Source organism: Andrena cerasifolii, chromosome 2 (genome assembly GCF_050908995.1).
Source record: "Andrena cerasifolii isolate SP2316 chromosome 2, iyAndCera1_principal, whole genome shotgun sequence".
In the NCBI taxonomy this organism is placed as follows: Eukaryota; Metazoa; Arthropoda; class Insecta; order Hymenoptera; family Andrenidae; genus Andrena; species Andrena cerasifolii.
Genome location: NC_135119.1, coordinates 15677997 through 15695021, shown reverse-complemented (window position 1 = coordinate 15695021; position 17025 = coordinate 15677997). Strand labels below are relative to the sequence as shown.

Below are 17025 nucleotides of genomic sequence, written 5' to 3'. Positions count from 1 at the left end.
AAATCCTCTATAATGCGATGAAAATTCGAAGGAACGGAAAAACTCGTTATTAAATATACAAATGAAATTTCGATTAATCACTAAATCGTTGTAAAGGGCAAGTTTCTTTCTTTTCAAATTGCTCTGTATATTCGAATCGTCACTCGGAGATTTTATTCGTATTCTGAAACGCTTGATAGTTCAACGGTCAACGTGGAATAGAAATTATTTTACGAAATGGACTACCAGAGTTTTGTTCCATTTACCAGGGTTACGGTACTGCGCGAATTTCGTGCCAGCTACATTTATGTATATAAATTGTACTTAAGTAGTATCCAGGTATGCACCTATATTAGGGTGGCTCTTATTTACTCTTGGTAAAAAAATTTTTCAAGATTTTCTTCGGTGCACCTTCCAGAACAGTTCCAAATAATTAAAAAAAAATCCGTGTAAAGTTGAGCTCGATTGGATAACAGTATATTTCGGTATATGCCTCCCCCCCCCTTAAATGTTTAAAAAATAGTCCTCAAAAATAAAAAATTCCATTTTTTTTGTTCGCCTTCACAAATAAAAAGTGTTCCAGAAGCATTTAAACTTTCAAAATTTGAGGGAAAAAACTCTATTTTTTATTTTTTCGGACTTTTTTCGAAAACCATTTGTCGTACGAGAAAAAGTAATACAACATAAAAGATGCTCCTTGTCCGGGTCTACAACTTTTGTTTGACATATTTTTTGATTTAATCAATAACTTGAAGGATATTATATAAAATCGACTTCGCGAGCTGTTAAATAATGATTTAAATGTTTAAGGGCCCAGGGGCACCCTTTCTCGTTATCCGATCGGGCTCAAACTTTACACGGATTTTTTTTTAATTATTTGGAACTATTCTGGATGGTGCCCCGAAGAAAATTCAAAAGTCGAAAATAAGAGCCACCCTAACCTACATGATGCGTAAATATACTTTGGAGCGAAATCGTGTGCGTATTACATATGTGTGCATGGCGCGCATGCATGTATGCAAGCACTGGTCACAAATGCTGATGTTCCGTTGTTCAAGAAAGAAGATGCCCAGTCCAGTCCGCATTCCAGTTGTTTCGATTTTCATAGCGTTGGCCAGCGTTGGCGTTGGCGCACGTGAGCGGTAAGACGTGAGCGACGCGAGAGTTTCTCGCGGCGGTAAGAGTCAGAGTAAGCAAGAGTAAAAGTGACGAGAAGCGAGAAGAGACACGCGTTCTGTTTGCCGGTTATATTATTTTAAGACAAGACTGCACCATGTCGTGGCTTTTTGGATATCGTAACGCACAACCGCAAGACTTTTCGCAGTTCGTACAAGCACCGGCATCGGGTAACGCGGCTGGCGACGGAGATGTTCCTCGCACGCCGACTACAAAGTCTCAAATGGATGCTTACCGATTCGATTCGAGTGCCCTGGAGAGAGCTGCTGCAGCTGCCAAGGACCTCGAAAGATCCCGTACGATGCAGTATTTTTATTAAATTCTATTCCCCCGATAGAATCGTAACGCCAGGTTACGTAAGCGGTAAATGATCTTTTGGGTTAAGAGCCTCGTGTTCCCTTCGTGTCACGTTGCTCTCTGCCCTAACATCGTAATGATGCAACAGTCTATTGTTGCTCACACGTTCGCAAAAATTGGCATCATGAATGAAAATAGCGACGAACCGGAAAAAACTGAGACCCTCATCTCGATCTCATAGTAATTGAGTAATTAAATAGAAGAGCCCTTTAAAACGAAAAATCATTACTTTGTAATCTTTACGAGAAGAAAATTCTAAGGATTCTCTTATTTTTCCACAGTACACGCCAAAGAAGCATTGGAACTTTCCAAGCTGCAGGAAGGGACCAAACAGGTAGAAATGCAAACAGAACTGAAGAAGTACGAGGCCAGCATAGAGCAAATGAAGACAGAGCAAAAGCGTATCGAGGGGGACGAGAGGAGGAAAACTCTGCAGGAGGAGACTAAGCAGCATCAGATGAGAGCACAGTATCAGGATCAACTGGCGAGAAAGCGATACGACGATCAGCTGATACAACAGCAGAGAATGAACGACGAGAATCTAAAGAGGCAGGAGGAGTCAGTGGCGAAGCAGGAAGCGATGAGGAAAGCTACGATAGAGCACGAAATGGAGCTGAGGCATAAAAACGAAATGAAGAAGCTGGGCGCGGAGCTGAAAGCTAAGGCAAAGATCGACAGAGAGAATCAGGACCTGAATTTAGAAAAAATCCGACTGAAAGCATCTGAAAAGAGGATCACGGTTCTGGAGTCTATAAAGTAAGTTAGAGGATGTATTGGGGCGTAACGCTTGGCAGCCTATAAACCTACTAGCTTTACTACTCAGCTTCGCCCAAAATTTAGATTCTGTTTTTATAAAAGAAAAACATTTTTTTTTTAATTTTTTTTTGGTGAAAATAGTCACATTTATTTGGGTTAGCCAGGCATAATGAGCTGAGGTACATTTCGTGACCCCAGAGTTTACTGTTGGAAAGTTTTTAGGCGACAGACAAACACACGAACATACGATACACTTTCTGCTTTATAGTATAAGATAAACGGTCATGAGTATCGAAATATATTTGTGGAATGTTTCAGAACCGCGGGTTCAGTGTTGGGCTCCGGCGCAACGGCCCTTCTGCAAGACTGGGATAAAATTGTAGCTGCTGCTGGAGGCTTGTCTCTGTTAGCTTTCGGGGTGTATACCGCAAAGGGCACGACGGGCGTGGCGGCACGGTATATCGAGTCGCGATTAGGTAAACCATCGTTGGTTCGAGAAACTTCTCGATTTACGGTATTAGACACGGTGCGGCATCCTATTCAAGCGATTAAGAAACTGAAGGATAAGCACACCGACGCGCTGTCCGGCGTTGTTCTGGCGCCAAAACTCGAGGAAAGATTGCGCGACGTCGCGATCGCTACGAAAAACACGAAGCAGAATCGTGGAATGTACAGAAATATATTGATGCACGGCCCGCCTGGAACCGGTAAGACCATGTTTGCCAAGAAATTGGCGGAACATTCGGGTATGGACTACGCGATCGTGACCGGTGGAGATCTGGCACCGTTGGGTCGGGACGGCGTCACTGCCATTCATAAAGTCTTCGACTGGGCGATGACATCTAGGAAAGGTCTCTTGCTTTTCATCGACGAGGCGGATGCTTTCCTAAGGAAACGATCCAGCGAACATATCTCGGAAGATCTGAGAGCGATGTTGAATGCCTTTCTGTACAGGACGGGTGAGCAGAGTAACAAATTCATGTTGGTTCTTGCCTCGAATACACCGGAACAATTCGATTGGGCCGTAAACGACAGATTAGACGAGATGGTAGAATTCCGTCTACCAGGGCGAGAAGAACGCGAACGCTTAGTCCGTCTTTATTTTGATAAATTTGTCCTTCAGCCGGCGATCGAGGGCAATAAAAGATTGAAGATCGCGCAATTCGATTATAGCGCTCTTTGTACTAGAATGGCCGCAATGACCGAGGGAATGTCCGGAAGAGAATTGTCCAAGTTGGGCGTCGCGTGGCAGGCAGCGGCCTACGCATCCGAAGACGGAGTGTTGACGGAAAAAATGGTCATTGACAGGTGTAACGAGGCTATCAAGCAACACAAGCAGAAGGTGATTAACCATTCATCAAACAACAGCGATTCGTTAAGCGCTCGCGTTGATGAGATTTTCATTCTCACTTTCTCTGTTACAGGTTCAATGGCAAAGCGAGCAAGAGAAGCAGGACGCGAAATCCATCTATGCCACCGAAATCGAGGTGGCGCCGACAAAACCGAAAAGTGAAACAGCACCAGTCTCGACAATTGCAACAGCTTAGTTAATAAGCGTAGTCGCGTTAAATGCTACGAGCCATATTTTACCGGGGAAAAGAAGAATAATAATAATAATAAACGAATTAGTGCTAAGTGGAAATGAAAATGGTACAAATGACGTTGTTAAGAGGACGAATTTAATGTACAGTTCTTGTTTTCTAAGTAAAGCGCTCGTGTATAAATATGTATTGTAAACTAATAGTGCATTTATTAGAAATATCAATTCCTAGCATGGTTAAAATTCAAATTAAATACACACATGTAGGAGTTTTCAGTTAAAATCCTAAGCAGGAAAATGTAAACTGTAAAGAATAGAAGATAAGATACTCGCAAGATTTCAAGTGACTACCGAGCCACGATCTATCGCTCTTCCGTTTATCTTCACGTTCGATCGGTAAGTTTCAGCGTGGAAACTAATCATCGTATGTAAGGTATACCAAAAAATTTAACTCTGTATTCTACTGCCTTGATGAATGTTACAGAGATTTCCTGGTTACACGTAGCAGTAAAACGCTCAGGGATAATGAGTGACGAATAACAGATTGTAAATCGATAGTAAAGTTGTGAGAACGAGTTATGATTCCCAGCGAATTCTGTATCTACTTACCTTTTTTTTTAACATCCTTCTACTATGCCCTGTTTTTCAATATGTTCCTCAATAATCCTACATCCACGGGAACCACAATAATTCTATGAACATATTTCAAATACTTTTTTATTGTACTCTCAAATGATTTAATAAATATGTAAATTTTGTTATTGTTATTTATTAAACAATTCGAATTTATTGCCTAGTTAATAGCTAAATGATAAACGGATCAATAGCTAGATTCTATCGAAATGTTAATAACTAATAGTGTATTCGGTAACTTGCACTGACTCTGCACCGGTGCCAAAAAATGACTTGGATTGGTTGATTCTTATAGAGCTATCTCCCTTTCTACCAGAAACAACCAATCCAAGTCATTTTCTGGCACTAGTGCAGAGTCAGTGCGAGGTACCGAATTCGCTATAACAGTGCTAAAGTCTTCATCTTTTTATACAACGTGCATATGTAATTATAATCACCCTCCATCTTGATTGGTATGATTTATGAAGGTGAAAAATAACGATACTGCTTTGCAACCGATATCGGTGTTTTTAGGAAGAATCGCAAGCGACGGTATACAAATCGATCTAGGACGAAAGATTTCATAGAAGCGTAATACGTATGCACGTATCTGTCTATCGCTTATTATAATACATTATAATATAATGCATAAAATGGAAAACATGTTCAGAGTTCACACAGCCCTGTCAGGTAGATGAATCGTGTACTCGTAGAGTATTCTGCCGTAAAGGTACATACAATCTTTTCTCGCGGATTTACGGGAAATTCGATAAACTGTTTACATCTGAGCAGTTGGTGTTTTCTGAATTCTAATTTCATAGAATGGAATCGCAATGAACGATTAAGTACGCAAAATGGCGTTGATCTGATGACTTCGTTAGAGCGAAAGTGCCGGTTCTTCGTGACATTCGTCGCTAATCCGTGTACGTATCAGCAAGCAACTTACTTGCTACTTATTACGAAAGCTCTAAATGCCCTTTGATTAAGAAAGACTAACAGTAAGAAGAAAGAATAGCGTGCAAAAGGTACGTTCATTCGTTCATTTAGTTTTATTTCAACAGCACCGTAAAATCAGTCTCTCGATAAGAAGGCACTTTGTGAAAAAGCGCAATATATTACGTACATTCCAGTTTCGCTTTGGTTTTTCACTCGATCTTTAGCATTCTAATTTCTACGAAAGTACATTGCCGCGCGTATTTCAATCTCTAACACGAAGCCCCCAGATACTAGTCCTTCGGACACCAACCGTCGGTCTGGCAACGGAACTATATAGGAACTTATTAAGCTGAGTTTCACCACAGGTAACTTGTAAAGTCTTCAGTATTGGTTCGGACATCAAGCCAAAGACGTCCAAATACAGTAGAGAGGGCATGTACGTTAGCGTTAAGTACGTCGACGGTGGTATCCCGTAACAACGACTCAGCGACAGATGTTCTAATTTCGAGAAATCTAGCAAATTACGAACAGTATTCATTGTGAGCATCGTGCAATCGCTCAAGTCCAATTCTATCATATCTGGACAGCATTTCACTAAATCCTTGACATCTGGAATCGAAAGAAAAGGAAAAGTGCATTAGTTGACGATGATGGATGATTGAAATGTGCAATCGACAATCGACATAAATTTATCAGCTATTGAGCATCATTGCGCTTACTGTCATCTGTCATTGTTTTCCTACAACCGGCTATGTTTAATCGCGCAACAGACGAAGGTAGAGATTTGCAAAGTAACGTCATCGACTCGACATTCAAACCGCACCAAGCCATATTCACGGCATTCAAGCTGGAAAGATTAATAAATAACATGAAAATCGATCGATTTATTTGTATAGGTGAACGCATTAATAAATCTACTTCTCTTACGTCTTAAGTTCCATTAAATCCTTGATGCATTCGACATCCATACCCTCGCACATCGTTAAATTCAGAACTTCTAGATCGCTATTTTCACTGATAGCTTTGCAACACGATCTGTTTACTACGCATTTTTCTAGAGATAACTTTTTCAGGTATTTACATTTGGATAACAACATGGCCAGTCCATCTGGGGAAATCACTGCCATCGATAGATCGAAATATTGTAATTTACTAATATAGCCGTCTGTAATAACTTGGCTGTTCTCCAGAAACACTGGATCTGCAATTTCTGCTTGAGCAAGTCGGAGTATTTGAACCCCCCGTGGTAATATGTGCCCCAAAGTGCCTTCGTTTAATACTTTACCGCCTAAGTCCAACCTGCTCCATAACGCTTCGTCTCGCGCTATCTGGCACCATCGCTTGCAAACTAACATAGATCGTACCTACAAAAATTAACAGTTGTAACGCCATAACACACCGTTTCAGGGCCATTCCTGGCGGGGGTGCAAAAGGTGCCCCCGCATCTGGGCGGCCGCAGGCCGTTTATTATATGTAAAACTTTGTTTAATAAGAATAATAACTGTTTAAAATTATGTATAGATATAAAAGTAAACACTGCATATTAAATTCTTAATTAAAGAATATTGAATTAATAAGGGCGGCAATATTGTTTTTGCACCTAAGCGGCCAAAATCCAGGAACGGCCCTACACCGTTTAAAACTATCGCCAAGTTTCCTCTTCTTCTTTTAGTTTAAAAGCTGGCTACATAGGGATCAACGTGACTCAATGCAGTCACAGATCTTATTTAAAAATGTTGGATTAGTGTTGCCGAATAAGAAATCGCTAGCCTGCCGCGTCAGTCCGGGGAACTAACGCGGTCAAACAGGTAACATTTCTAGCGCAATAACGTCATTCTTGCAATTCTGAAAATTCATGTACTTATTGTTTACGCATTTAATGAACGATATGCAAATGGCAGACCTCCAAGTGAAGGATAAGACCATGGCAGACGTCGATGAAAAGACGGCGATACGTGACTTGCGCGCTAGTGCAAGGGAGAAGTATACATCTGTTTTTCCCTTGCACTAGCGCGCAAGCCACGTATCGCGCTTTTCATCGACGTCTGCCAAGGTCCTTATCCTCCACTTACGGCAGCCTTTAGAGCCGTTCCAATATACGGCCGGCGGCGGTCCCACCAGTGCAAGGGAGAAACAGATGTATACTTCTCCCTTGCACTAGCGCGCAAACCACGTATCGCGGTTTTCATCGCCGTCTGCCAAGGTCTTATCCTCCACTTGGAGGCCTGCCATTTTGCATATCGTTCATTAAATATGTAAACAATAAGTACATGAAATCCAGAACTGCAAGAATGACGTTATTGCGCTAGAAATTTTACCTGTTTGACTGCGTTAGTTCCCTGGACTGACGCGGCAGACCAGCGATTTCGTATTGGGCAACACTAATCCAACATTTTTAAATAAGATCTGCGACTGCATTGAGTCACGTTGACCCCTATGCAGCCAGCGCTCGGTATATATAGATCGATAATCTTACCAAACATTTTTTGGGAAGCCATTTTAGTATCATTAAAATCATCTCGTCGGATAGTTTGTTAAACTTGTCCTCGCCCATGATCGACGGTTTTCTTTTTCTTCTATAGAGGTAGAATTGATCGAGACTATTTTCTTCGGGGGAAGCATTCGGACCATCTTTACAAAAGCTTTCTTTCGTATCGATAAAATTGTCTATCTCCATCCTAGACGAATAACCAGATTCGTTCCCGACCGTGGAATAAGCAGCTGGTTCCTCCAACTCGTACGGATCTGGCTCCAGTCTAGATACATGTTAAAGAATTAGAAATTCGGTTACAGCGAAGTGAAACGCCGCTGAGCGTAACATACCTATCTATATTGACAGTCTCAAAGCTGGAGCTTCTATAAACGCTTTCCTGACTCTCAAAGCTGTTGACTGTTTTACACTGCCTCTTGCTGTCTAAACTAAGCGGAGAAGCCGCCAGCTCCTGGCATTGAGATTTTCGACTACTTCCACCCGACACTTGGTCCTCTAACATGCTAACGCCCATGTCTTCCAAAATCTCTGGCTCCACAAGATTCCCATCGCTGGAGCACGACCATTTCCCATTGCTTTTTGACACGCTATTCAGAGTGCTATTTAAATTGTTATTGCAGCTGTCATCCAAACGTAGTCGCTTACTATGAAACAGAAGTACACGGACGAGTATGAAATATAAGATATACACGGCTTTAGGAATACGCTGATTATATCGGGCGAATGAGTATCAAGAACAACCTGTTCCACCAGGGCGAAGAGGGTGATTCCGCGGACATAGTAGTTCCAAGGTTCGATCGTAAATCGATAAGCTTTGCCTGGTTAGAGGCTAAGAATTTATACGTGGACCACTCAGAAGTTGGAAGTAAACACAGAGCACTGATTGAAAACAGTTCTATGTTTATATTACAAAGGTCATTGCCAGCGCGTAATCAACGGAATTTATGGTTCCAAACGAATAAGATAGAGGACACTTCTCTTACTACGAGAGAGAATAAGAAAAATAATTCAATCTATACAAATAAATTATAAATATTGTTAAGCGCGATGTAGGTGTTTTCGATTTTCGATAGGAAGTTTTAATAAAAGTTTAAATAATCTTAACGATAATAGAGTCGAGATAAACGTTTAATTATAATTTCTAAGCGAAATGACTGTATAACTTGTTCGTTATAAGCATTGGTAAAACAATGGAATAAATTTAAAGGCGTACGGTGAAGCGTTCAATCTTCCGAAAAAAAATTGTCGAGGATAAGGAGTAAAATAGTTTTCCAAGTCACGAAAAGTCGTTTTTCCTTTCCTTTCCTTTCGGATCCTATTGTAATGAATCGATCGAGTCCTCGGAGAAAGCTATTAGCCAAATCGCTTGGCTTTTTTTCCGCCGCACTGGCAAATTTATCACTGATAATTATCGCGGGTTTTTGCCCGATAGACGTAGAAAACGATAGAAAACACAGAGAAGAAGAAGAACCGATATAAGTAGGCAGATATAGGAATCGACGATCGGCGATAGTGCACTGGCAAAGGTTCTTAACCTTACCTGAGCGCGCGAGAATATGCACCTGCATCAGCCGGAGCAACAGGTAAGAGAATTGCACGCGACGATTACCAAAACTTGAGAGCTTCTTCTAAAAGAGGGAGACACTCTAAAAACCGACTCACCTTTCGGGCGGCGAGAATTCCTGGGTATTCTCTAAGCAATCCTCGCCAAGTCTCGTATGCTCCGCCACGCCGGAATTCATTTTTGGCGGAATACTGTCACAGTACCCTTTTTTCAATCGCCACTGGTCGTATGCACGGCTGAAAAACAATCGCTAGTGGCGCGTTCCAATTGCTCAGACCGCTCGCGAGGCGCGATCATTCGAGCTATTCCCTTAGTCTCGTTTACGATTGGTCGGTCGTTGTAGGCTTTCGAAATGGCGGGAAAGCGAGAAATAGATCGCGCTTAGCGGTAACCAGCGCCTACCGACGCCCGACGCCGGCGTAGTGGCGATAGTGACCAGCGAATAGCGACCGGCAGCCAACTATCAGCCACCAGTCGTCGGTCACTAGGTACCTACTTGAAACAGTCTGAAACTTAAAACCCCCGATCGGTTCTGGTATGCTTTCCCATTTCCCAGCAGGGTGCGCATTCTGTTCTGTCGAATCGCTACGCGAAAACGAGAAATTCATTCTAAGCGAGAAACATATACAAGTATGTAAATTTCATTTGCTTCCCGTGTTTATTGAAAGTGATCCTCTCTACACACCCCTGACACATCTTAGAGGCAAACCTCGCGTAAGTATATGTACAGAACAACACTCTTCGATGCTTCTTGGTTATATATGACATTTCCTTATTCACAAAGACTTTTACCCGTTCACAAAGACTCTTAATGCTTCCGGCCTTTAAGCCTCTGATCTTCCACGTATATCTTCAATTGAAAATTCACCAAATCCGAAGTTTTTTTGCGAAAGTTGAAGCGAGACTCTTTCGGCTGTATTCCCCGTTCGTGCCACCAACCGTAACTACAAAAGAAAAAGTTATCGCGTACGTTAAGGGACCGCGTGCGGGATATTTTCGTTTTCACTTTTACCTGACAAATATCGAGAGCTGTCGAAACGAAGAAAAAATAGTTCGTGGCAGCTTAGCTTTCAAGATACAGCGATAGATTTGCCGTAAGTTAATGTATTTAGACCAATCTAGACGCATGCGTCTGCGTGGCTGCGTTACTCGTCATACTGATTGCGAGCGATATACATAGGTAAGTACATACATACGTACATACCTATGCCGGCGATCCTAAATAACTCGGCACTCCTGTACCTCGGAAAAACTAAGCTGTTACGTACTCGTATTTGCTCAAGAAATAGCAGATAAAATACTCTGGCACAGAAGAAGAATAGAGATGGAGATTACGCGCGGCTGGTGAGCAAAGGCCAGCGACGAACATCCTCGTGGATGTTCCTCTCTTGGTTCGGATTGCTCGGAACTTGCTCGAGCGTCTCGCTTGCATTCAGATCATTCAGATAGCTCGTGTCCGCATATTCTTTCGAGTAGAATTTCGGCGTGATCGGATTATCTGCGATAGGATCGAGATTGCATTGAATCATCGCACAGGCACGGCGACCACGGGTAAGGTAAGTTAAAAGAGAAGAAAGCCGTAAGCATAAGTAAGTACTTATGTATCGACTACCTACCGTCAGTTTTCGGGCCGCAAACGTTCGATTTGCCGGGCAGTCGATCCTTGGAGAAGCAAAGCTTGAACGGTGGTTTCTGCTCGGTTCTTTTCGTAGTGGGTGATCTCGAATCGCGAGAACTCGTTCGATCCATAGGGTACCTCTACTTGATAACTCGACTGCTTGCTGTTTATCAACAACGAGTAACGATGCGGTGGTCGTCTAACGTTCTGCGTACGCTTCCTCCCGATTACCTATACTTACACGATAACGCGTCTTAACGGGGAGACACTCTCCACGGGGATGGCATACCAACATATTTGATCGATACTGTCCGAGCATTCTAGAAATAAATACAAACACAAAGGACATCTCTCCGTGCGTGGAACGTGTCTCCCCCTCCCACCCCCCTTTCGCCCGCCACTTTCCTTTGACCCAACGAAACGCTGCACCTATGTGTGCGTGTATGTATTCTACGCAACCGTAAAGCCGCTCTAGACGGAAACTTTAACTCTGTGGTATAGTTTTTGAGGAGCTACTAAGTAGTGATGTAAACGTTAGAAAGAGCGCGAGTGATTCTATCGGTCGAGAGAGGATGCATGACGGGAAATAAGACACGTTTGTGTTTCTTGTTTCTGTTGGAAAATAATTTTAATATTCGATCGGTGATTAAAAAAACACAGGACGTGTCGAGTCCGCGTACGGCGTACGCTATAAGTTTGCTGCACGTAACAACGGTCGCGTGTTCGATCCTCGGGCTGACTATGATACAAGTGATCACAGTTTCGTAACTCTCGGCCGATGTGTCCCAGCGACACACGGGGTTCACCGTTCTGTAACGCTCGCGTTGCTGGACTCGCACGTTTCACGCGTATGAATGAAAAGAGTGACACGCGTGTTTCAATAATCTTTGAAGATCAAAGATGTTTGATGTTGCTTTCTTGACGAAATGTTGCAACGCGCCATCCGTGTGCTAGCGCGTCGTATGTATGTATGCAGTATGATTTCACAGAATCAAAGGAATACAGGTCGTGGTAATCCAAGCTTCGCAGCTTTTACTCGTTCAAGGATCGGTTACAACGACAAAGCGAAGAGTTTTCATGAGCAGACAACCTCGAATGAGAGAAGCGTATGTATAAGGAGAGCGGGGAAATGCAACAATAAAATAACTTGGCAAATGAGTAGTTAGCTGACAATGAGTGATTTTCACCGGGAACTTGTGAACGCTATCCGAAACTGGTGGCCATTACATTGTTCTCCTCTATATGGTACACGCCCCTCGAAATGTTACCTCGCGAAAATGCGAAAGCTGTGAATCGAAATCGAGTCGGTCCAGTAGGTATATGGAATTCTTGAGTTCGCACGAACACGAAGGAGCTCGGGGCATGGAATAATTCTATGCGTCAGAGTTGATTAGGTTGTGGGTTGGATCCTCGAAGCAACGCGATAATACTTTTGCACCACGGCTCCACGCAAAGCGTTAAAAACCATCGTGGGCATTCCGAAATTCTGTATGACGGAGCACCGACGGCCATTGTCGCACTTTACGGATAGACGTGTTTAGAACCGTCGCATCGTCAACAGCGACAGGATGCAAGTATACAACAACTCTCCTGCTTCGAATAGTTTCGATTAAATGCTATTTTATTAGGAAGCTTACAAAGTTTTCGTAAGACTCGCTGACTTTTACACGAAAAAAACGATGCCGTTTACGACTCTCGGATGAATCCTTGATCCGAAATGTTTCTCTTTCGTTTTTACACTCCGAATGGAAACCAGAGGCACCTCGCGAGAGGCACGTATACATACATACTTGGATATTGACCGTTTCTATTGGTACGATCGAAAAGCCACGCGCAGCAAAGTTACCGTTAACGTTTACGTTAACGCTACCCGCCGTAGGTAGCGCTCTCGGCAACATCGAATGCACCGCACTCTTCTCTCTCCCAGTTTGTCTCTCGCTCGCTTGCTCTTTATACGAAAGAGGATGCTTCTATAGATTTACGTCTGTTTTTCACGGAAAAAATGAATGGGCATCGTTCTCGTTCGTAATCGATCGGTGAAACTCGACCTGATCTCGCCCCGTTAAATCATCCGAAAATCGATGAAGTAACGATGGACTTTGTCGTGAACGTTCACGATATACATAGGTAAGATAATATAAATTCTTGACTCGCACGCCTCCGATCCCGAATAGTGAGTGAAAAAGCAAAGAGAAAAGAACATAGCGTTTGGTTAAAAGATGTTCGTGACGTTTCTTTTTGTACTCGTTTTCAAAGATATCTTTCTCTTTGTTACTCTCATAGATCTTTTTAGTTTTTATATATAAAAAAAAAAAAAAAACGTAACGAAAATGCTGCTTTCCGGGGTGCGCAACACGTTCTCGATTGTTTTCCGCTCAGCTTTCTTTTTCGTCGCGAAAGAATCGTTATCGTTTCCTTCGGATTCCAGGACGGAAACGCAATAATAACGCACGCTCTACGCGGAACGAGACTACGATTCAACGGCGCAAGTTTGCACGGTGTATTATCCGCGTACCACTGATACACCCTTTCGACACACCGAGTGCAGTTTAGAGAGATGGTTCGCCGATGGATGTGTAATCCATTAGCATTAGAGCTCTTCGACGCCAGTGGATCACGCGCGTACCATTTTTCTCGCACACCCTTTACGATCTTTGACGGAGAACAAATGAAAATAAATTATTTGCATTCGCGTGTACATAGTGAAGCAAAGAGATGAAATGATTCGTAGATGATGTAGGAAGTTTTGTCGGTGTAGCGTAGCGGTACCATAGCACGAAAATTCTTACAAACCTATACGTAGGTATTTACTTTTTTTCTTCAATCTTTCCGCTTAAACGCTAGTATTGTTTTCCTCGGTCGAGCACACGCCGCGCGTTACTCGCGCACCCCATATATCTCTCCCCCCCTTTCTCTCGCACGCGTACACGCACACATCACACACACGCGCGCCACACTATACATCTATATTATGGCCGTAGATTGTTCCTTCACGTATTCTCTAATCCTTCTCTTAGTGCTTGCTCTTTGCTTTACCAATCTTCTCTGTTTACGCTCGAAATATTCTCCCGAGAAAGCACTTATCTGCACTCGAGTCGCACCGACGCATTATTCGTCGTGCAGTACACCCTTGATCGATATCGATTACGGCTCAACGAGACGCTGCCATTCGAAAGTGACGCTCGGACTCCGTGAAATTTCATTCGCGGAGCATGTTACGCGTGTATGTATATCGATCGAGAGTGCATTCGAAGTTTCCTTATGAAACTATCGCGCCACATTTTGCAGCGTAATGCAAAACAACTACCTAGGACGTGTTGTTGGAAATCTAACAGATAAAATAGCAGGCGGAGAACAAAAAAAAGGAGTAAGAGAAATTTTGATAAAGTGCAACGTTCTAACGGAGAAAACGTCTAAAGATACAGCGACGGAAAGGACACTTAAATGTTGTCGTCATCGTCGTAGTCGTCGTCGGTCATCGGTCGTCCTCGTAATCATAGTCGTAATCATCGTATCTTTGGTCCTACGAAAGAGACCAGCAATCGCGGTAATCGCGCGCTCCAATGCCTTCCATAATGAAAGGTCCACGCGTGTATGTAGTATAATGCTTTTTTCGTCTCTACGTCGTAAGCTCGCAGGCTTTTTCGTCGGCACGGTAAATCGCAGCGCTCTTTTCGTTTTAGAGCATTCAAATTTTCCGGGAAACTGCCTCGTGTTTCCCCGCTCCTTTCCTCGTATCAGTTACAACAATCCCCCGGAAAACTGTGAATGCTCGGAACGAATTGATGGGATAGTCGCCAGTCTGCCGAAAGGCCGATTACGCTGTCTCGCCTCTGCCAGATTATATCCAGTCAAGTACAAAAAAAAAAGGAGGGAGAAAAAAAAAGAAAGAAAGCATGACAAAAGACTTGAAGAAACGACTGTGAGGAAACTTGTGCCACTACCCACGCGGATGTATTAGTCATTAGGTATGCAGCCTATCGCACAAATCGTTAAACGAAACTTTTCTTCAGGGTTACGCTGTAGGAAGGAAGAACGAGTAAAGACGTGTGACCTTAACCCTGAACGGACTCCGACCGTCGAATAGACATTATACCTATCAGCTCTTTCTCCTCGACTTTCTTTAAATGCGATAGCTTGCAATTCGTAAGAAATTTACGCAGTCTGTTGTGTAACTGCCCTGAGTAAAAAACCTTTCCCGCCGCACCGCACAGTTCGAACGCGAACGAAATATAAGAAACTGAAAGTAACGCCTGCCGAGAAAACAGGAGCGATCCTATTTTCGCTCGGGCGTGCGACTCCATTCACATCTCTGGCCTTTGTCCGCGCCAGTCTGCCATTCACGTCAGTCGCAGACGACGCGAAATTCGCGAAACAGGCGCGAACAAAGAGCCGTCCTTCGAGCGAAGGATTCGGCGCAGCTTTCAAGCTCGTTACCTTCTATTTCGTTAAAATTTCTAAGAATACCAACAGAATAGAAGACGGAGCCAAGTGTTGCGAAAGCGATCGTACTATAACCGTTGAAACGGCCATACTATTATAGGATATTTACGAAGAGCAAGGTTACTGCACGAACAGAAATGAATGGATAAACCGATCGCATAACGGTGTTGCGACTGTGGGCGGGCAGATGATAAAAAGCGTCGTTTCATCGATAAAACTCTACAAAAATACGTAACAGTAATTAATAGATAATTCCGTGTACTCTAGGTTGGTCGAGAAAGTTTTCCCGCTAACGCGCTTCTTGCCTTTCATTCATACCTCGATCTCTATGTAACTTCTTCCTCTCTCTCTCTCTCTTTCGCTTTTTACACTTATATTCACTTACGACGCAGGTACAATTTTTTTTTCTGTAAACTTTTTTTTTGTTTTTTTCTTCTTTTTCTTTGTAAACTAATTTTTTTTTGTTATCTTGCTTACATGCTAACTCTCTACAAAGATACTTAAGAGACATTTACAAAAAGAAAAAAGAAATGGCCGTAATTGTCGCTTCTTCCTTGTTGACGTTCACATCCGTCCTCCCCTCACCCCGTGTTCCTTTCTTGGATATATGTTAATCGCGACACTTTCGAACTTACACCCTACTACGTCCTTAAATACCTACTGAGCAAACTATCCGCGTAACATGCACCAAAACGCGCTTCACTCATCGGCGCTACTCGCTATTTGTGACTCGAGAACGCGCCGCGCCGCCATCACCACACCTCGGCGACATGCGGTCGGGGAAAAAGAAGAGAAACACGTGGACGTTTTGCCGTTCGTACTATCCGTGGGCCACGGCACACTCTAAATGAAACCGGAAGATACCGTTTGCTCGGAAATAAAGTGCTGATGGTTGCGACGAGTACGTTAATCCTTCCTAAAGTCGTAAACGAAATTTCGAAAACGAGTTGCTTCTCTTCCTTTCGCATCCGTCCGTACACCCGTCTCGGCAAATCGATACGGACGAGCATATACATACTTGCTACGCACTATGATAGTAGAAGTACAGAAAGATTATCTATCGTTACTCGCGCCGTCTTTACGTTAATCTACTTATTTTTAAATCTTCACGGCGAAGTTCGCGTTAAAGGCTGTCACCGCCCGAAACTAAAGACAACTGTCGATTTCAACTTCAACGCGCGTATTTCCATGCATTTGCCGAAACGCTCGTTAATGTGATTCAAAGACTGCACGGTAAAAGCGACCATGGGTAAACGAAGGACTGGCCAGATTGTAGTAAACTTGACGAAAGGAACAAACGAACATCGGTGGAGGAATTGTTTTGGGAAAGAATACGCGGCACGAGGCACACGCGATGCTCCATGAATACGAGTGAGTAGGTACTATAAGAGTACGATAGAAGTATACGCGTTGCTGCTTAACGGTTACTAACTAGTAGTGTGCACTGTGTAATCGTGATTGTCGCGACGTGACCGTTAAACTTGCTGGTTGTTTGCAACGTAATCGGCCAATTATGAAATCGCCCGCGTTTACCGTCGTTGCCTCTTTGAGGC

The 17025-nt window shown here is 43.1% G+C and overlaps 3 protein-coding genes across 4 annotated transcripts; 1 reads left to right on the top strand and 2 right to left on the bottom strand.

Moving 5' to 3' along the window:
- Positions 1-1082: 1082 nt before the first annotated feature.
- Positions 1083-4575, top strand: Bor (ATPase family AAA domain containing bor). The gene is made up of 4 exons (XM_076831060.1): positions 1083-1451; positions 1794-2268; positions 2587-3610; positions 3693-4575. Exons 1-4 carry the CDS (start codon positions 1253-1255, stop codon positions 3813-3815), a joined length of 1821 nt encoding a protein of 606 aa, XP_076687175.1. The 5' UTR covers positions 1083-1252; the 3' UTR covers positions 3816-4575.
- Positions 4576-5450: 875 nt separating this feature from the next.
- On the bottom strand, positions 5451-9792 carry Skp2 (S-phase kinase-associated protein 2). Of its 2 annotated transcripts, none has more exons than XM_076831062.1 (6): positions 9510-9792; positions 8180-8491; positions 7833-8112; positions 6284-6720; positions 6076-6203; positions 5451-5965 (listed from the first exon to the last, which is right to left on the bottom strand). In XM_076831062.1, exons 1-6 carry the CDS (start codon positions 9587-9589, stop codon positions 5619-5621), a joined length of 1584 nt encoding a protein of 527 aa, XP_076687177.1. In that variant the 5' UTR covers positions 9590-9792; the 3' UTR covers positions 5451-5618. The 2 variants fall into 2 exon arrangements, with proteins under 2 accessions (XP_076687177.1, XP_076687178.1); XM_076831063.1 differs by lacking the exon at positions 9510-9792 and adding an exon at positions 8589-8749.
- Positions 9793-10050: 258 nt separating this feature from the next.
- On the bottom strand, positions 10051-16919 carry LOC143378934 (uncharacterized). Its single transcript, XM_076831068.1, has 3 exons — positions 11028-16919; positions 10747-10909; positions 10051-10355 (listed from the first exon to the last, which is right to left on the bottom strand). The coding sequence occupies exons 1-3, from the start codon at positions 11158-11160 to the stop codon at positions 10220-10222; spliced, it is 432 nt and encodes a 143-aa protein (XP_076687183.1). The 5' UTR covers positions 11161-16919; the 3' UTR covers positions 10051-10219.
- Positions 16920-17025: the final 106 nt, after the last annotated feature.